General features: G+C 70.7%; 9 protein-coding genes across 9 annotated transcripts; 4 read left to right on the top strand and 5 right to left on the bottom strand.

Moving 5' to 3' along the window:
• Positions 1-965: 965 nt before the first annotated feature.
• MICPUCDRAFT_50411 (uncharacterized protein) lies at positions 966-4,062 on the top strand. The gene has a single exon (XM_003055011.1). The coding sequence runs from the start codon at positions 1,214-1,216 to the stop codon at positions 3,977-3,979; it is 2,766 nt and encodes a 921-aa protein (XP_003055057.1). The 5' UTR covers positions 966-1,213; the 3' UTR covers positions 3,980-4,062.
• Positions 4,063-4,112: 50 nt separating this feature from the next.
• MICPUCDRAFT_50412 (uncharacterized protein) lies at positions 4,113-4,940 on the top strand (the record flags this gene model as incomplete). Its single annotated transcript, XM_003055012.1, has 1 exon — positions 4,113-4,940. The coding sequence occupies one exon, from the start codon at positions 4,113-4,115 to the stop codon at positions 4,845-4,847; it is 735 nt and encodes a 244-aa protein (XP_003055058.1). The 3' UTR covers positions 4,848-4,940.
• On the bottom strand, positions 4,895-5,571 carry MICPUCDRAFT_61509 (uncharacterized protein; the record flags this gene model as incomplete). Its single annotated transcript, XM_003055547.1, has 2 exons — positions 4,895-5,119; positions 5,227-5,571. The coding sequence occupies 2 exons, from the start codon at positions 5,569-5,571 to the stop codon at positions 4,916-4,918; spliced, it is 549 nt and encodes a 182-aa protein (XP_003055593.1). The 3' UTR covers positions 4,895-4,915.
• Positions 5,572-5,915: 344 nt separating this feature from the next.
• Positions 5,916-9,353, top strand: MICPUCDRAFT_50414 (uncharacterized protein; the record flags this gene model as incomplete). The annotated part of the gene is made up of 2 exons (XM_003055013.1): positions 5,916-6,752; positions 6,870-9,353. 2 exons carry the CDS (start codon positions 5,916-5,918, stop codon positions 9,351-9,353), a joined length of 3,321 nt encoding a protein of 1,106 aa, XP_003055059.1.
• Positions 9,354-9,489: 136 nt separating this feature from the next.
• On the bottom strand, positions 9,490-10,343 carry MICPUCDRAFT_50415 (uncharacterized protein; the record flags this gene model as incomplete). The annotated part of the gene is made up of 2 exons (XM_003055548.1): positions 9,490-10,145; positions 10,325-10,343. The coding sequence occupies 2 exons, from the start codon at positions 10,341-10,343 to the stop codon at positions 9,490-9,492; spliced, it is 675 nt and encodes a 224-aa protein (XP_003055594.1).
• A 260-nt stretch (positions 10,344-10,603) lies between these two features.
• On the bottom strand, positions 10,604-11,517 carry MICPUCDRAFT_50416 (uncharacterized protein; the record flags this gene model as incomplete). The annotated part of the gene is made up of 2 exons (XM_003055549.1): positions 10,604-11,105; positions 11,417-11,517. The coding sequence occupies 2 exons, from the start codon at positions 11,515-11,517 to the stop codon at positions 10,604-10,606; spliced, it is 603 nt and encodes a 200-aa protein (XP_003055595.1).
• A 306-nt stretch (positions 11,518-11,823) lies between these two features.
• On the bottom strand, positions 11,824-13,349 carry CRTR (beta-carotene hydroxylase; the record flags this gene model as incomplete). Its single annotated transcript, XM_003055550.1, has 2 exons — positions 11,824-12,786; positions 13,068-13,349. The coding sequence occupies 2 exons, from the start codon at positions 13,347-13,349 to the stop codon at positions 11,824-11,826; spliced, it is 1,245 nt and encodes a 414-aa protein (XP_003055596.1).
• Positions 13,350-14,680: 1,331 nt separating this feature from the next.
• MICPUCDRAFT_50418 (uncharacterized protein) lies at positions 14,681-14,975 on the top strand (the record flags this gene model as incomplete). Its single annotated transcript, XM_003055014.1, has 2 exons — positions 14,681-14,877; positions 14,945-14,975. The coding sequence occupies 2 exons, from the start codon at positions 14,681-14,683 to the stop codon at positions 14,973-14,975; spliced, it is 228 nt and encodes a 75-aa protein (XP_003055060.1).
• Positions 14,976-15,081: 106 nt separating this feature from the next.
• MICPUCDRAFT_50419 (uncharacterized protein) lies at positions 15,082-16,249 on the bottom strand (the record flags this gene model as incomplete). Its single annotated transcript, XM_003055551.1, has 1 exon — positions 15,082-16,249. One exon carries the CDS (start codon positions 16,247-16,249, stop codon positions 15,107-15,109), a length of 1,143 nt encoding a protein of 380 aa, XP_003055597.1. The 3' UTR covers positions 15,082-15,106.
• Between the last annotated feature and the right edge of the window lie 2,287 nt (positions 16,250-18,536).

Genomic DNA, 18,536 nt, shown 5'->3' on the forward strand with positions numbered 1-18,536 from the left:
CGAATCGCCGCGGGCGACGCGTGCTCCACGCCGACGTCGCCCGCGGAGTGCCACTTCGTGTCCGTCGCCGCCGTGGAGTCGCGCGTCGCGATGAACGCGTGCTTCGCGTTTGGGCACTCGATCACGAGCCGCGTGCGGAGCTGCCGGCCCGCGACGTCGCTGTCCGTGAGGACGATGACCGGCGACGACGCGGCGGCGGCGGCGACGGCGGCGGCGACGTCACGCGGGACGACGTGGTGACCGGCTTTGGCGTCGTACCGTCCTTTCATGATGACGACGTCGATCGGGTCGACCGCGGCTTCGACCGCCCAGACGTCGTTGACGCCCTCGACGACGACGACCGCGTCCAGAGGCGGGCGCGCGGCGTCGGTGGACGGCCGCGGTCGCCGAGGTCGGTCCGACGAGGGCGTCGCGCTTTTCGATCGCCGCCGCTGCGTCGTCGTCCAATGCGGTCCTCTTCCGCCTCTTCCTCCTCGCCCGCGTCTCGGCGGCGCCGCCGCCGGTCTCGAACGCGCGGGTCGCGCGCGCGGGATGCCCGGGGCGTCGCCGAACAGGTCCCCGGCGCCTCCGAACAGGTCCATCCCGTCCAAGTCTCCCGCCCCTCGCCGCGCGCTCGCTTCGTCGGAAGACGCGTCGTCGGAAGACGACGCCTCGCGACGTTCGCGCGTCGCTCGCGTCGTCCCCGAGGCGCGCGCGCGACGCGCCGCGAGCGCGGGGAGGGACGGGCGGGCGTGATACGCCGGCGTCGCGGCGATCGCCGCCGCCGCCGCGGAAGGCATCGTTCCGCCGCGCGCGCGGCACTGACGAGCGATTCTCATCAGGACGCGGCCGGCGCGCTTTTTCGCGCCCGGGGGCCGACGAGGCCGCGACAGCACTGATGACAGGCTGGCGGCCGGCTTTTTTTCGACACGGCATGCGTGAGATACTTATCGCGTCGCGCGTCCCCGCGCGCCTCACTAGCGAAGGCGCGGACCGGGCGAGGAGGCGCCGGTCGGTCGCGTCTTTAGAAACACCCGAGGTCGCCGTTAGACTTAGCGAGCGCGGTGTCGGTAGGCGGGTAGGCGGTAGGCGGCCGGCGAGCGCGGGAGAATCGAGAACCGCAGATCTATCTCTCGACGAGGGATTTGGTTCCTGAGCAACCGTTTGCGGCGCGGGAATCGCCCGAATCCCTATCGCGTCGAATCGTCGTCGGGGGCGCCGTCGCGCGGCAGGCATGGCGGTCGCGGCGAGAGGCGTCGTGCGCGCGACGATAGATTACTTCGAGGACGTCTTCCTCGCCGCGGACGGGCCGACGCTCAAGAGAGCGGAGCCGCTCGTCCTTCGATGGGCGGTCGTCTTCGCGGCCGCGTCCTTCTTCTTCGCGGTCTTCACGCTGAAGCGCGAGTGGGGCGCGGATCGCGCGTCGAGAGCGGCGCTCGCCGCGATCGCCGCGTGCGCGTGCGCGGTGTGGTTTAAGGATGCGAGCGAGCGGCGGTGGGCGCGCGAGGCGTTCGCGCGCGGCGAAAGAGGCGGCGTCGCGAGCGGAGACGGCGATCGGGCGAAAGGAAGCCTTCTGAAGAAAGTGTGCCAGAATTGCGAGCACGAGTTCCCGAGTCAGTCCCCGCGCGGGGGGCACAAGTACGAGTGCGAGCGCTGCGGGCTCGTGAGCAAGAAGCCGAAGATCGTGCAGCGCGTCGATCGCGGCGTCGGAGGCGGAGCGCGAGGCGTCGCCGCGCCGGCGTCCTCCGAAGACCTTCGCTCGGCGGCCAAGGCGGATGGCGGCGGACCGAAGGCGACGTCGCGAACCGCGGAGGAGAAGCGGGCGGCGGCGAAAGCGGCGAAGCAGCGCACGCGCGAGGAGCGCGAGGAGCGCGACGCGGAGGAAGCCGCGGACCGCGCGGAGCTGCAGCGGTTGATCGAGGAGGAGAGGGCGAGGAAGGCGGCGCAGAGAAGGGCGCGAGAGGAGGAGGAGGCGGCGGCGGCGGCGGCGGCGAAAGAGGCGGCGGCGAGGGCGAAGGAGGAGGAGAGAGCCGCGGCGGCGAGGGCGATGGAGGAGGAGAGAGCCGCGGCGGCGATCGCCGCGGCGGAAGCGGCGGCGGCGGCGGCCGCGGCGGCGAAAGCGGCGAAAGCGGCGCCGGTGAAGCCGAAGACGATACCGGCGCCGAGGCCGCCCCCGGCGCCCCCGGCGACGGCGGCGGCAGCGGCGGCGGGTGGGAACGTCGCGAAGATACCGTCCTCCGTCGCGGCGACGGTTCTTCCGCCGCGTCTGCTCGTCGCTCCGTCGGACAGCGCGACCGAGGCGAGGACGGAGAAGACCAAGCCGGCGCCCGTCGCGGCGGAGGCCAAGCCCGCGGACCCGAGGGTGTTGAACCTCGACTTTGACCCGCCCATGCGACCGATGCAACCTATGCAACCCGCGTCGGCGTGGAACGCGGGTCTGTCGCCGCCGCCGTCGCCGAGCGCGGCGGCGCGCGCGTCCGCCGCGGCGCGCGACGCGACGTCGGCGTCCGCCCCCGCGGCGGTCGCGGTCAGGCCCCCGCCCCCCGGGTTCGACCCGCTCGGCGGATCGAGGACGTGGCTCGGCTCGGGCGCCGGGATCGCGGGCCTTCTCGAGCAACCGACGGGACAGGCGGCGACGACGGCGGCTGCGGCGGCGACGACGACGACGACGCGGCAGCCGCAGCCGCAGCCGCAGCCGCAGCCGCAGCCGATGCCGCCGCCGACGCGGGCGCCGACGAACCCGCCGCTGCCGAAAGGCCCGCCGCCTCCAAACGCGACGAGGCGGCCTCCGAACCCGCCGCTTCCGCCGACGCCGCACCCGTCCGCGCGCGGCGGCGCGCCGAACGCGTCCTCTCCCGCGTCCCCGCGCGCGTGGCTGGCGTCCCTGGGCCTCGACGCGTACGCGAGCAACTTCGAGCGCGAACGCATCAGCATGTCCGACGTCGTGTTGCTCACGGAGACGGACCTGGAACGTCTCGGGCTCCCGCTCGGGCCGCGGCGACGCGTCGCGGCGGCGGCGGCGGCGATGCGCGCGGCGGCGAACGCCCGCGGCGTCGGCGTCGGCGCGGCGGCGGCGCCCCCCGCGTCGTACGGCGGCGGCGGCGCCGCGCCGCCCGTCGCGCGCAGGACGTCCGCGCCCGCGTCCGCTTCCGCGACGACGACGCGCGTGAGCCTCGACGGCGGCGCGGCGTGGACCGACCGCGCGTTCGGCGGCGGGTTAGGCTCCGGGTTGTTCACGCCGTCCGCGTTCAGCGCCGGCGGCGGCGACTCGACCGGCGGCGGCGGCGTCCCGACGAGAACCGCGGAGGATCTGCAGATGGAGCGGCAGCTCGAGGAGGACCTCTCGAACGAGCTCATGGGCGCGCTCGGTCTCGACGACGACGACGACGACGCGACGATGGAGACGCGGCTCGGGTTAAACCTCGACGACCTGGTGGGCGCGGACGACGACGCCGCCGCCGCCGCCGCCGCCGACGTGCCGACGACGCCGCCGGGTCACCCTCCAAAACCCCCGGGGTTCGAGTTCGCGCTGGGTCCCGGCGTGAACGCCGCCCACGACGCGCTCGCGGACGCCACCGTCGCGGCGTCGTCGACGGCGGCGACGACGGTGACGACAGACGCGTCGCCCGCGGGGCATCATCATCATCATCATCATCATCATCAGCGCACGGCGAGCGTGGACGCCGACGCGAACGGCAAGCCGCCCGAGCCGAGCGAGATGATGGTCAAAGCTGTCGCCATCTTGCGCGCGGCGAACGCCGCCGGGCACTCCATCCCGCAGGAGTTCTTCGACTGCATCACCACGGACATCATGCTCGATCCGGTGATCGCGTGGGACGGGCACACGTACGAGCGCGGGCGGTGGCTCAGGGAGCACAGCACGTCGCCGATGACGGGGGAGACGCTGCCGGATTTCACGCTGCGTCCGAACCACTCGATGCGGTCGCAGATCATCAATCACGGGGAGAAGTTGGAGAGGCAGGGCGTCGCGGGCGCGTGAGGAGGAGGAAGAGGGCGGGGCGCCGTCTTCGCGTAGAGAACGAAAGACGGCTCAATTTTATTCATCAAGATGATTTTTGACACGATCGGCTCGCGCACTCTCCGCGCACCCCGCGCGACCGAGGTTAAGGAAGATGCACGTCGCGCTCGCGTCCGCGGCGGTCCCCGTCGCGGTCCCCGTCGGCCGCGCGGGCCGCGGGTCCCGCCGCGCCGCCGCCGCGCGCTCGCGCCGCGGACGCGTCGCGTCGTCGTCGTCGTCGTCGTCGTCGTCGTCGTCGTCGTCGTCGTCCACAGCTGACGTGGACGACGACGATCGCACATCGCGCCGCGTCGCGCTCGCGTCGCTCCCCGCCTCCGCGGCGCTCCTGTCCTCCCTCCTCCGCCCAACCTCCGCGAGCGCGGACAGCGGCGACTGGTCCTCCCCCGGGCTCGCGCGGACGGACATCGAGCCCGCGAAGTACGTGAAATCTCCGCTCGGCGTCGTGTACGAGCAGATAAACGACGGCGACGGGAAGCCCGCGGAACCGGGCGACGTCGCGGTGTTCCAGTACGTCCTGCGACGCGCGAACGGGTACTTCATCTACGGCACGATCGACTGCGGCGTCGGGTGCGGGAACGGCGACCCCGCGGAGTACACGCTCGGCCCGGACGGGAACCTCATCGCCGGGCTGGACGAGCTCCTGACCGGGATGCGACCGGGGGAGAAACGCCGCGCGCTGATACCGCCGGCGGCGGGGTACGTCAGCAAAGGGCTCGAGCCGCAGCCGCCGGAGTTTGGGCAGAAGCGGCAGGTGGAAGTTCACGCGTCCGAGCCGCTCGTGTTCGAGGTCAAGCTCGTGAAGACGCGGCAGAGGGGGGGGAAGCGGTGACGCGGAAGGGGGGATGGGCGGAGAGAGACGCGTCTACGTCTCGTCTAAAATAATTGTCTCAAATAATCTTAAAGCTGCCCCGCGGCGTGCATCTTGTCCAGCTCCGCCTTCCCCTTCTGCAAGATCTCGATCAGGTAGTCCTTGTTGTACGCCGTGTGCTCCGGGTCGAACGGCTCGCCCTTCTCCGCGGCGACGCGGATCTGAAACCCGAGCTTCGCCTGCGCGTTGAACGTGTTCGCGTACCCGTACCCGACGCCCTTCTCGTGATGGAGCTGATAGGGTCGTTCCATACAAAAATAGTTCATCGGTCAGTTGAAATTAAGACGCGATCAAATGTTGAAACCGTGTGAAGGGTGAAAAACTTTTGTTTAGAACGCACCTGATAGTTGTTGTACCACACGTCGCGCTTCTTCTGCCAGTCCGCGATGTTCGCCTCGCTCAGGTCCGAGCCGTCCAGGATGGACGTCGTCAGCCGAATGATCTCCATGGTGTCTTCGTAGTACTCCGGCGGCGCGACCGCCTTCGCGGGGGACGCGGTGGACAGCGCCGCGAGGAGCGCGGGCGCGCCGAGCAGCGCCGATCGACGGTTCATCGTTTTCGGAGTCGTCGCGGCCGGCGTCTTCGCGCTCTGCGCGGAGGACGGCTTCGCGGCGGAGGACGCGCGCGTCGCGGGGGACGCGCGGCGCGCGGCCGCGAGGATTGGGGCGGCGCACACGGCGGCCATGGCTCGCGTGGGGGCGTGAAGGGGGTGAGGGGCGTGCGGCGATGCGCGCGCGCGGGGGGAGTGCGCGCGCGCGCGGGCCGATCGATCGCTATCCGAGCTGGCTCGAGATGAAAGATCTCGCTCTCGTCGAGCGGCTCGCGGCGTCGCGCTCGCGATCGAGGTTCACGATCAAAATGGGTCACGGCTCACGAGGCTCACCGCGATGAAAGCCGATCGGTTTTCATCGCAGCGCCGACTTGATCGACGGAGAACTGCGATAAAAGTCGGCGGCGCGAATTCATGTCACTCCTCCTCGCGCCTCCCGTCATCACGGGACCGCGAGCGAGGCAGTCCCCCGTCTAATCATGGGGAAGAAGACGAAGAGCGTGAACAACAAGCAGAAGACCGGGATCGACTTCATCCGCGCGAAGAAGAAAGTCGGGAGGACGATCAAGAAGCAGGCGAACGAGACGGACACGTCGATCCGCGCGAAGCGCATCAACCTCCCGGGGCAATCCATCGCGGCGGAGTTCTCCAAGGGCGACGCGGTCACGACCCGCGGCCTCTCCATGCCCGAGCTCTTGAACCAGACGCACCACTACAGCGGCAGGGTGCGCAAGGACGCCCTCGACGGCGTCAGAGAGCTCCTCGTCGCGCATCCGCGCTGCGCGCACGCCGCCGCCGCGGTCGTCGTCGAGCGCGTGGCGGAGAAACTCGTCGACGTCGAGCACGCCGTCCGCGTCGCCGCGAGAGGCGCGCTGAAGCTCGGCGTCCTCCCCGCGCTCGGCGCGCGCGGCCTGGTCCCCTTCGCGCGACGCCTCGTCCTCCACGTCGGCGCGGCCTTGACGCACGTGTCGCCCGCGGTGCGAAAGGACGCGCCCGCGGTCCTCGACGCGCTGGTGGAAGCGGCGCCGAAACTCGTCGGGCGGCACGCGGCATCCGCGACGACGCGGCACCTCGCGGAGTTGCTGCGGCGCGGCGACGACGCGGCGTCGTCGTCGCTCGTCAGCGGCGGAACCGGAACCGGGGGGGATACCGGCGGCGGCATGAGCGGCGGAAGACGGAACGTCAACCGTCGCGGCGAGATCGCGTCGCGGTTGCGCGCGGCGGGCATGTCCGGGGCGTTCGGCGACGCGACGGCGTCGAGGATCGGCGCGCAGGCGCGTTCTACACACTGGTCCCCATACGACCGCGTCGGCGTGGTGAACGCCGAACCTTAAGGACTTTGCCCGGCGCTTCTCTCCCCCCTTCCCTCGCTTTCAATCCCCGACCGCGACGCCTTTCAACTCCACTTGACGCCTTTCAACTCCACCCCGCAGACGCCGGCGGGCCGCGCCGCGCTGCTGTCGTCGTGCCGGCGGTTCCTCGAGGTGCTCGCGGGGGGGAACGCGGCGTCGATGGACGGCGACGGGGGTGGGGGGAGAGTCGCCGGCGTCGAGGCGTCCACGTGGCGATGGGACGGCGACGACGGCGACGACGGCGACGGCGGAGACGGCGGCGACGCGAACGGAAACGCAAACGGAAAACGTCTCCGCGACGCGAGCGGCGCGGCGCGGAGACCGCTGCACGCGCATCGCGCGGCGCCGCCGCCGATTTCCGCGGCCGCGGCCGCGACCGACGCGTTCTACGGCGACGCCGCGTCGACGTCGGGACGAATCGCCAGAGAGAACGACGCCGAGGGCGTCGCGCGTGCCGCCGCGGAGCTCGCCGCGTTGGTCTTCTCCGCGTGGGACGAAGCCGCGCCGACGCTGTCTGACATCAACGGCGTCAACCTGACGCAGATCAAGGTCATCACCGAGGCCGCGGCGTGTTTACAGCTGTGCATTCGGCTCGTGGACGACGCGAACGACGCCGCGACGGGCGGCGGCGGCGGCGCGGGCGGCGGCGGCGGCGCGGCGGCGGCGGCGGCGGCGAGGCCGTTGGCCGCGCGGATGCTGCGCGCGTTTCCCGCGACGGCGCCGTCCGCCGCCGGCGGCGGCGCCGAACGCCGCGCGCTCGTGACGTACAACGTCGCGACGTGCCGGTTGTTATCGCACTGCGCGGACGCCGCCGTGGCCGCGGCGGTCGCGGAGGCGAACGAGGCGAGCAGACCCGGCGGATGCGGGATTGAGAGGTTCGCGTACGCGGACGCGGATGTCGTCGACGCGACGTCCGCCGCGGTGTCCTCGTACCTCGCCGCCGCGCTCAGGGGGACCGCGTTAGACGCGGGACCGTGCGGGGAGGCGGAGGCGACGACGGAGGGGGATTACGTCGAGCTGTTGAGAGTCGCGCGCGGGGCGTTGACGCGGGCGACGCTGACCGCGGAGAAGGACGAGAGCGAAAGCGAAAGCGACGACGACGACGACGACGACGACGAAGACGCGGGGGTAAACGCGACGCGCGCGCGCACGGACCTCATCGACGCCGTGACGACGGTCTGGTCCGACGCCGTCGCGAGCGGGTCGCACGAGCGCCGCGCGTCGTGCGTCGCGCTGTTAGCCGCGGTCCTGCCGACCGCCGCGGGCGCGGGCGCGGGCGCGGTAGCGGGCGCGGGAGGGTCGAGAAGACGCTTCGCGGCGACGGCGCCGCCGCCGCCGTCAGCCGCCGCCGCGTGGATCCGACCGTTCGCGCGGCTGCTCTGGGAGCTGAAGCACAAGGACGCGAACACGACGCTCAGGGCGCTCCGCGCGCTGCGCGCGACCGCCGCGCGCGTCGGCGCGGAGAGCGACGCGCCGACGAAGGACGCGCTCGTCGCCGTGGAGGCTGAGCTCGCGCCGTTTTTCGCGCGCGCGCCGCCGCCGCCGGCGGATGCGAACGCGCCGCGGGTAACGCCCAAGCACGGTCCGTTTTCAAAACTCCCGACGGAGTGCCAGGTCGCGTCCATCGCGCTCCTCGGGGTGCTCCCGTCGCTGTCGCCGTCGACGCTGCGCGCGGTCGCGCACGCGGTGCTCTCCGACGCCGACGCGTCGCTCCCGGCGCGCGCGATCGAAGCCGTCGCGTGTAACCTCCGCGCCGCCCCGCTCGCGCTGTCCGTGTCCTTCTTCGGCACGCTCGCCGTCGGCGCGCGGTCGTGGGGCACCGTCGGTGTCGCGGCGAACGCCGCGGGGAACGCGCTCGTGAGCTTAGCCGGCGACGCGAAGTCGCCGTGGACCGGGGCGGAGCTCGCGTGGCCGGTGATGAACGCCGCGCGGACGCGCGCGAGGCGCGACGGCGACGACGCGGGCGCGCGGCGCGCGGCGTACGGCGCGCTGGTCGTCGCCGCGGTCGCCGCGGAGGCGCCGTGCGGCGCGGACGCGAGCTGCGGGAAGCTCGAGGACGCGATCCCGGAGCTCGTCGCGGAGACGACGCGCGTCGGCGGCGTCGCCGTCGCGATGTCCGCGCGCGCGTCGTTCGCGGCGGCGGCGGCGGCGGCGGCGGCGGGCGACGGCGGCGTCGACGGCGCCCTCGCGCGCGCGGGCGCGTGCGCGCGGCTCCTCCTCGCGGTCCCGCGCTGGCTCGCGCCGACGCTCGCGCGCCTCGCGTCCATCGCGACGGACGCGGACGCGGACGCGGACGCGGACGGCGGCGTGGATCGCGTCGAGGGCGTCGCCGGCGCGGTGGGCGCGTTGTGCGCCGCGTCGCCGGCGGAACGGTTTTCCTCCTCCTCCGAATCCGGACGCGCGAACGCCGCCGCCGCGCGCGAGGCGGCGGACGCGGCGTCGAGAGCCGCGGACGCGTTGGTGCGCGCGAACGCGGCGGGCGCGGCGAACGCGGCGAAAGCGGCGAGGGTGGCGCGCATAGGGGTGGACGCCGTCGTCCTCGCCGCCGAGGGAACGACGGGTTGACGAGTATGAACACGTTTTCGCGCGTCGGGCTCGGCGATCAGAAGATCAGATAGAATTAGCGATGCGTCGCCACGCCGCGATCACTACCCGGTCTCTACAGTAGGCCCTACTCGCATCATCATCATCATCATCATCATCACATGAAATCGTAATCGTCGTCGTAGTTCCCCCCCTTGGTGTCGTACTTGTAGTCCTCCAACCCCGAGTCCCCGCCCTTGCCGCCTTGGTTGAGGAACTTTTTCTTCTTGCCGCTGCCGGTCGTCGTCGCGGACGCCGATGCCGCCTTCGCCGCCGCCGCGGATTCCGCCTTCTCGCTCTTCACCTTGTCGTTCCGAATCGCGACGATCGCGGCCTCGACCTCCTTCACCTCCGCCGCGGACATCGTCTTCGTCGCGGACTTGACGAACGACTTGATCGCCTCCTTGTAAAACGCCGACGTCTTGAACGGCGTGAGGTACTTGGTCGCCACGAGCGTGCCAAACTTCACGAACTCCTTCTCGGACTTGGGCGCGTACGTCCCGAGGTCGATCTCCTCGCCGTCCGTGCCGAAGAGCTCCTTCGCCGCCTCCAAGTCCGCCTCCTCGACGAGCTTCTGCCTGCGAAGCTTCTCCGCGACGGGATCGGCCAAGGTTTCGTCGACGTACTCCGCCGCTTTCTTCTTCGCCGGCGCGGGCTTGGCGGACGGCTTCTTAATCACCGGGGCCTCGTCTTCCTCCTCTTCCTCGTCGAAGACGTTGGCCTTCTTCGGCGGTTCGTCCTTCGCGAGGTCGGGGACCTCGAACTCGTCGTCGTCTGCGTTTCGTTTCGGGGGGAGGGAGCGGGGCGTCCGGTCAGCGCGGCGGTTCGGTCGGCGGCGGGAGGGTGCGATCGATTTTTATCGCGCCAGGAAAGACGAGACGGCGCCGCGGCATCCCGAGAGCCGCGAGCGCCGGGACGCGACGCGACGCGGGGAGGACGCGAGACGCGCGCACCCCAGTCGAGATCGGACATAGCTGACGCGTGTGAGACGTGTGCGGAGGCCGCGACGTGCGTCGGCGCGCGCGAGAGAGGGGTCGTCCCGGCGTTCAAAACGACGCAAGACGGGTGGCGCGGGTGGCGGTGAGCGCGTTGATCGCGCAGTGATCGCGACGCAGATCGCGTCGATCGCACAGCAGGTCTGTCGCAGTTCTTCGTCTTTCACTGTCATATTATAGACTCCTCGCCGCTCCCTCGCCTCGCCGCCTCCCGCTCGCGCGACTCGCTCGCTCCTCTCAGAACAGCCCAAACTTCTTCCCGCTCGCCTCCTTCGCTGGCTCCGGCTCCGGCGCGCCGCCGCCGCCGCCGCCGAACAGCCCGAACAAGCCGCCGCCCTCGTTCACGTTCGCCGGCGCCGCCTCCTCCTCCGCCGCCGGCGCCGGCGCCGGCGCCTCCGCGGCCGCCCCTTCCTCGTACGTGCTCGCGGCCCACGAGCTGCCGTCGCCGCCCTCCTGCGGCGCCAGATTCCTCGCGTCCACGTCCCCGGCCGGGGTCTCCACGGTCTCCGGGATGAACCGCGTCTCCGGCGCGGGCGCGAGCGACTCCGCGGGCGCCTGCGCCGCCGCCTGCGCCGCAGCCTTGGCGCGCGCGGCGGCGAGGATCTCTGACTTGTTCTTCGCGCGCTCGACGAAGACGTCTTCCGCGCGCGCGGGGGACGCGGCGACGAGGAGCTGGAGCGCGACGAGGCCTGTGGAGGACGGGGGGGCGGGGGTGGCGGAGGATGGGGTGTGGTGAGTGCTTTGGGGGGGGACTCAGCGATCGATTCGATACGATTCGATTCGATCGTCGCGCGTCGCGTCGAGTCGAAGATATTTTGGGGACGCGCGCTCGGGACGCACCGGCGACGCCGACGGATTTCATCGCGGGGAAGCGCGCTTCCTCGGTCTCGCTGCGCCTGTTGGGACGGCGGGCGGGGAACGCGCGCGTCAGCGTCGTCGATCGCGGGGCGTCGCGAAGACGTCGTGGCTCAGAAAAAGGCACGGCGCGGATTGCCACGTGGGAATGAATCTCGTCTATCGATCGCGCGATATCGGACGCGGAGGACGCACTTGGAAGACGCGAAGACGGCGACGACGCGGCGCGCGGGACGCGCGCGGGTGACCGCGCGCGTCGTCGGCAGCGCGGACGTGTGCGAAAGAGTCAGCTGCATCGTGCGCGGTGTTCGATGGTATGACGACCATCGACGTGGGCTTCGGATATTCCACCGAAGCGAAGCTTTGAAAAAAAGTGACAGAGACGAACTGAAGACGAGAAAGATAAAAAGTTTGCCGCCGCGCCGACGCCGAGCGTCTCGCGATCGCGCGCGCGAGCGCTCGTTCGATGACACTAATATCTCGGTATTAAACTAAGGACGCGAGGCGACGGACGCCGTCCCGCGGAAAAAATCAATTCGTTCGGTTCGCGCGCGCTCGACCGACCGCGAGCGCCTTCTTCTTCCAAAATAAAAACGCCCGCCTCACCGCGACTTGGGCGGGAGCACGCACGCCGGCGCTTCGTTCTGGCTCGGGATGTGCTCCGCGACGCGCAAGATCGGCTGATCCGCGATGCAGATGTCCCCCTCCTCGCATCCCTCGTCGACGCTCCCGCCCATCGCCGCGAGCGCCCTGGCCTCCTCCTCCTCCCGCGCCGCTTTCCGATCCGCCGCCTCGAGCACCGTCGCGAGCTCCTCCATTCCCCCGGGCACCGCGCTCAGTTCCTGCGTCGCGAGGAACAAACCCCACGGCACGCCGTCGAACTTCTCCGTGTGGTGGATCGTGTGCCCCGCGGCGATCTGCCGGAGGTACTTATTCTTCCCCAGCGGGCCCGTGGGGAACCGCTTGTGGACCATGCCGTCGTGGACGTACATGTACGCGATGCCGAAAAGCGTGATGCCGAGGCCGGCGCCGAAGCACAATCCGCCGAAGACGCCGGGGGTCACGAAGCCGTACGCGCAGAGCGCGAACGCGGGGACGCCGTTGCTCACGGCGAAGATGTCGTTCGCCTCGAACGCGCCCTCGCGCGGGAGGTGGTGCGACTCGTGCAGGAGCCAGATGGGGCGGTTCCAGTCCGCGCGCCACGACTGCGGCATGGTCCACCACGAGTCGTGCCACAGGTGTTTGTGCGCGAACCTCGCGTAAAACTCCATCCCGACGGCGGCGCCCGCGATGAGCGCCACCTGCGCGATGAGCTCGGACCACGGGAACGCGCCGCTGTCGGTGACTTCGCGGAGTAACCGAAGATACGTGGCCGTTATCGCGATCGAGGTGATCCCGCACGTGCTCACCCACGCCGCCCACTCGTACGACTCGCCCTGCGCCTCGCGCTCGCCCTTCGTGAGCGCCTTTCGCCTCGGCTTCTTCTCCGCGATCGGCGTGACGCTCGGCTCGCGGAAGTTCGAGGACGAGTCGTCCTGGCTCGCGTTCACGGAGCGGTTCGTGTCCTGTGGACGGGACGGGAAGGACGGATCGGATCGGACGATGGATGGGATGGGAGGCGGCGACGTCAGCGGAGAGGGGAGGGGAGAGCGGAGAGACTGGATGGAGGGAAAAACGAACGCCGTTTGGTCCGAGAAAAAATCCACGCGTCGAGTGGATAGACTTCGGACCGTCGCCCCGCGCGGGGCGACGCCGGCGGCGACGGCGGCGACGCGCGACGCGCGCGACGCGACGAGGGAGAGAAGAGCGCGCGCACGTCGTCGATGATGGGGGCGATCGCACGCACCGCGATCGCGGACCGCGCGGTCGTGAGCTGCGGCTTCCCCGCGCCCGCGCGCACCGCGCCGGCGGCAGCGGCGCTCTCCGCGACACCGCCGTTCTGCGGCTTGGAACGCGCGACGCATCGAACCGCGCTCGCGCGCGCGTTCCTCGCGCCGTTGCTCCACCCCCCGACGCCCGTCGCTCTCGCGGACGTCTCCCTCGAGAACGCGCATTGCGCGCGCGTCCTCGGCGCGACGCCCGCGCGAGCGGCGCACGGCGCGCCGCACGCGCGCGTCGCCGTCGTCATCATCTTTTTCGTCTACGAGGAGCGGTTTTTAACACTCCTGCCGCCTCCGCGTCGTGGTCGCGACGCGATGCCTTCGCGCGCGTCGTCGTCGTCCGAGTCGCGCGCGTGCCCGTGCGCGGTGAGTGCGCGGCGTCGTGGTTTCGCGTTCGCGTCTGCGTCGCTCGTTCGCGCGTCGTCGAACCCCGCGTGCACGCGCGCGCGAGAGGGGAGTGACGAGCGACCGCCTCGACGCGACGTCCACACAGCGGTGGCTCCGAGCGACCCGACGACGTCACGACGCGTTAAAAAGCGCGCGCCCACCAGCGCGCCGATTGGCTCGACCGCGCGGGTTTGTGAACGAGAAGCGCCCAGACGTTTGATCGGCGCGTTGACCCGCGCGAACGGTTTCATTGCGGTGAAGCCGACCGGTTCATCGGATCGGTCGATCGCATTTCGAAACCGAAAACCAAACCGCGAGGTCGCGGCGCGGAGGCGAGGACGAACGCCGCCGTCGCGACGCCGTCGGCGCGGCGTTCGAAGTGACGTTCGACGAGGACGCGCGCGATGATACGATCGTTCGCGAGATGCCGTCGGCGGCGTCGGCGACGGCGCTCCGCGCCCGCGGCGCCGCGCGTTCGCCCGCGCCGGTCGAGAGGTAAAGTCAATGTATATATTTCTCCAATTCCCACTTTTGGCCAATGACTTACCTGGATTTCATCGGAACGCCAACGCACGATTAAGCGATTAATCGACGTGACCTTCACCCCGTTCATCGGACGATTACGATCGGACGGGGCAGTAGCTCAATTGGCAGAGCGCTCGCTTTGCATGCGAGAGGTACGGGGATCGAAGCCCTGCTGCTCCAGTGCTTTTTTAGTTTTTTGCTTACTTCATCGTAAACATGATGCAAGGAACCTCCCAACAAATTTTCAGGTCAATCGAAGCAGTTTTGAGGCGGCGGTGGTCGCATCTCGTCGAGGCTGGTGTAGTCTCGGGGAAAAAACATGACTGCTTTTTTTTTCAGTTTTTTTTGCCCGACCGCGGCCGGCGCTCTCTTCTGCCCTAATCTCGCCCCTCCCGGTCGCAGTCGTCGCGCGCGCGCTCTCGTCTCGCGCCATGGGGAAGGGCGACGCCATCGTCAAGGAGGTCGTCCGGGCGGTCCGGTCGCCGATGCTGTTCGTCCGGGAGTCGCCGAACCGTGCGTCCCCGCCGCGTCGCCCCCGCCGTCGCTCGCCCTCGCCGCCCCTCTCCCTCCTTCTTCGCGCTTCGCTTCGCTTCGTCGTCGTCTCCCCGCCTCGCCGCTGATCCCCCCCCCCGCCCCCCTCCCGCGCGATCGACCGACAGTGTTCGAGATGGTGAAGACGCTCCCGGACTGGGGCGTCGGCGCCAAGGTCGCGAAAGGGAAGTGGAAGCACTGCGGCGCGGAGAACTCGTTCTGGACGATCACGCGCGTCCGCCCGAGGACCAGTCGCAGCGGGAAGGTTTGGGGGAACCTCACGTGGAAGGGGGAGGAGAAAGAGGATAAGCTCGACGTGCGCATACCGCACGCGTACAGGCCGGGGATATGGAAGGTCATCGAGAGCGCGCGGGAGGAGGACGAGAGCGCGATCGAGGAGGACGAGGACGACGTCGAGGCGCCGGCGCTGACGTTGCCGGCGTCGTTGGCCGGCGAGGAGTTTGCGGATCGGATGCGCAAGAGAAAACTCTGGCGAGACGGCACGGCGACCTTACGTGAACCTTAAGTTAGTTAGCCTGCTACTGCACGAATGATGAAATCGCTACGGTGCTACGTCGTAGCTCGCGGGATACACCTCCGACTCCGGCGGGCGCGGCGGCGGCGGCGGGCTCGCCGGCGGCTCGCGCAGCGTCCACTCCACCTCCTCCGCCTCCGTCCACTCCCCCGGGCGGTTTCGACTCGACTCCAAGATCTCCACCCCTTTCCTCTCGCTCAGCCGCGTCACGAGCGCGCGAATCGAGGGCGTGTTCCATATGAAGTCCAGAAACCGATTCCCCATCTTCTTGTTCACGGTCAACCGCCGCGCGTACCCGGCCGCGATCACGACGAGGAAGAGGCACACCATGAGCCACGACAGCGCGCCCTCCCCCGCTTCGTTTTGTATCCACTCGCCGTGCATGTTCCCGCGCAAGTCCCCGGGGTCCGGGATCACGTCCACCCACCCGACGCGATCCAACTTCGGGAAACTCGCGTCGACGTACGATATCCCCGTGTTGTACATCGTCGCCTCGACCGGGCCGTTGCACGCGAACGCGAACTCGGCGTGCGCGACGCATCCGTTGACGTCGCCGTACCCGGCGTAGAATCGATCCATCACCTCCACGCCGTCGATCACCTTCGCGAACGCGGCGTACTCCATCGGGTCGAACCGCGCGGCGTTGTCCGCGAGGTTAATGAACAGCTCCGCGGTCCGCTGCGTGCACTTGACGCTCTCGGACGTCTCCCCCGAGCCGGCGTACGAGACCCAGTACCGCCCGTTCGTGCCTCCCCACGCCTCGTTCAGTCCCTCGTCCGGCACGCGCGCGGCCGCGTTCGAGGCGTCGTACGTCGTCGCGACCGTCGCGTCCGCGGCGATCCCGAACTGCACGACGTACCCGGGGAGGACGCGGTACAGCGCGCTCCGGTCGTAGTACCCCAGCCGCGCGAGGTTGTACAGGCGGTCCGCGCCGTGCGGCGAGAGCTTCCTCCACGCGCGGATCGTCATCACGCCCTGCGTGGTGTAAAAATCGTAGTCGCACACGTCCGGCGCGGTCGTCGTCATCGCGCTCCCGCCCGGGTCGCACAGGTCGCTCCCGGGGCACGACGGCGGCGTGGGCCACTCGGACGTCGACACCGGCGGCGGCGGCGGCGGGGCGTCGAGGAGGGCGCGCCCGCGGCGGGGCGCGGGCGGGGGCGCGCGCGACATGCTCGCGTCCCCGACGTCTGATGACAGAATCGCGCGGGACCCGCGTCTTTTGGCCTCTCCGATGCTTCGAGAGTCGCGGCCGGGGCGTTGAAAGGTTCGTTTCATCGGGGGACGACGTCGCCGATCGCGGGTTCGGTTCAAACGATCTGTCAGCACCGGATTGAGGGCCGTTCCCCGCGGGCGCCCTCAGTTCCGACCGCGCGAGGGAGTCGTCGCGCGCGCTCGCGCGTCGTCGTCGTCGTCGTCTCCCGCGCGATGGACGCGACGCCGCTGCGGCCGTCGAACGCGGCGGGGCGCGTGGAGACTTGCCGCGCCGTCGCCGCGGAGCTGCGCGCGAAGCTCGCGAACTTGCACTCGGATTTCATGGGAGGCGACGACCCGGACAACGAGCCGGAGCATCGCACGGCCGCGGACGCGTTCGACGCGCGCCTCGCGCGGTGCGTGGACAAGGAGAACGTCCGCGGCGACGCGAACGACGACGCGCCGTCGTCGTCGTCGTCGTCGTCGTCGCCGCCGTTGTCGGACGCGGAGCGGTGCGCGCGGGAGGAGCGGCATTCGGACGCGCTCGCGTGTTACCTCTCGTTCGTCCGCGCGCGCGCGACCGCGGTCGTGCGCGGGGAGGTCGCGCTGACGGACGCGGACGAGCGCGCTCGCGCGGAGACGACGCGCGTCGCGCTCCTGGAGCACTTCGCGAACGAGCTCTCGAGCGCGCTCGACGCGCGGTCGCGACGGGCGGAGCGCGACGCGACGCGAACGAATCGATTCGACGACGACGACGACTATTACGACGACGACGACGACGACGACGCGCGTACCGCCGCCGCGACGCGCGGCGCGACCAGCATCGGCGCGGTGTTCTGGTTGTCCGAAACCGTCGGGTCCGCCATCGCGCTCGCCGCGGGGTCGAGAGCGGCGTGGTCGCGCGCGTCCATCTCGAGAGACCCCGACGCCGTGCGCGACGCCGACGCAGATCGCGCGAGAACCGCCGCGGGGTGGGACGCCATCGAGCGGAGCTTCGACGCGGCGTTCGACGCGACGCGACGGCGGTGCAAGTCCTCCGCGCGCGCGCGCGCGAACGCGGCGATGCTCGTCAGCGGCGCGAGCGGCGCGGTCGGCAAGGCGGCGAGCGCGTTCAAGCGCTCGGCGGCGTTCGTATCGAGCGACTTTGCCGCCGCGTCCGCGGCGACGGCGGCGGCGGCGGCGACGTGCCTCGAGCTGCTCCTCACGCTCCCGGAGACGCCGGCCGTTGACTGGCTCGCGCGCGTCTTCGGCGTCCCGTGCGCGAGAGCCGCGCGCAGGGCGCTCGACGCGGCGTGCGAGAAAGCGGACGAGGGCTCGAGCGCGATGGACGAGGCGGTCTCGCGATCGCGCGCGAGCCGCGACGCCGTCGCGTCGTACCTCGACGCGCTCCGTCGGGCGATCGCGGACGCGGGCGTCGACGGCGCGGCGCGCTGGAGGGTCGTCGTCCTCCGCGCGGTGCGCGCGGAGGTCAGGGTGGCGTGCGAGGAGCACCGCGCGCGGTTCGCGAACGCGCTGAAGAGACGCGCGGCGCCGACGGCGGCGGCGTTGAGCGCGGGGGTCCGCGACGCCGCCGCCGCGATCGTGAGGTGCGTTCTGTACACTGGTCCCCATACGACCCCGTCGGCGTGGTGAACGCCGATCCTTAAGGACTTTTCTCGGCGTGTCTCATCGCCCACCCCACGGTTTCAATCCCCGCCCTCGACGCCTTTCAACTCCGCTTCTGACGCCTTTCAACTCCACCCCGACGTTCGCTCGTATGGAACGACCCTAAGTCCGCCGTGGAGCTCGTCGTACGTCGCGTACGCCGCGCCGGACGCGGTCGTGACGCGGTTGCGGGCGAAGAGGGCGAGGGAGAGGGCGGAGAGAGAGGCGGCGCGACGCGCGGCGCGGGAGGAGAAGGCGGCGGCGAAGGCGGCGGCGAAGGCTGCGGCGGCGGCGGCGGCGGCGGCGGCGGCGGAGACGTCTCCGAACGGCACCGTCCGCCGGCGCGGCGATCGAAGGGTCGTCGTGTATGACGACGACGACGACGACGACGACCCCGACGCCGACCGCGAGGACGCCGCCGCCGAGGAAGAAGAAAAAGAAGAAGAAGAAGATGAAGACACCGCCAGCGATCGCGACGACAAGGAGAGCGAGGACGAGTTCGCGGCTTTCGACGTCTCGGCTCGGGACGCCGCCGACGCCGCCGCCGCCCGCTCGCGCGTCGTCGAGTCCCTGTGCGCGGGCGCGTTGTCGGAAACCACGCCGATGCTCGCCGTTCGTCGAC

Source organism: Micromonas pusilla (assembly GCF_000151265.4).
Source record: "Micromonas pusilla CCMP1545 genomic scaffold MICPUCscaffold_1, whole genome shotgun sequence".
Classification (NCBI taxonomy): domain Eukaryota; kingdom Viridiplantae; phylum Chlorophyta; class Mamiellophyceae; order Mamiellales; family Mamiellaceae; genus Micromonas; species Micromonas pusilla.

What these genes read in the sequence shown, in the direction of transcription:
- MICPUCDRAFT_50411 (XM_003055011.1), top strand. Translation starts at nt 1,214, where the DNA reads ATGGCGGTCGCGGCGAGAGGCGTCGTGCGCGCGACGATAGATTACTTC.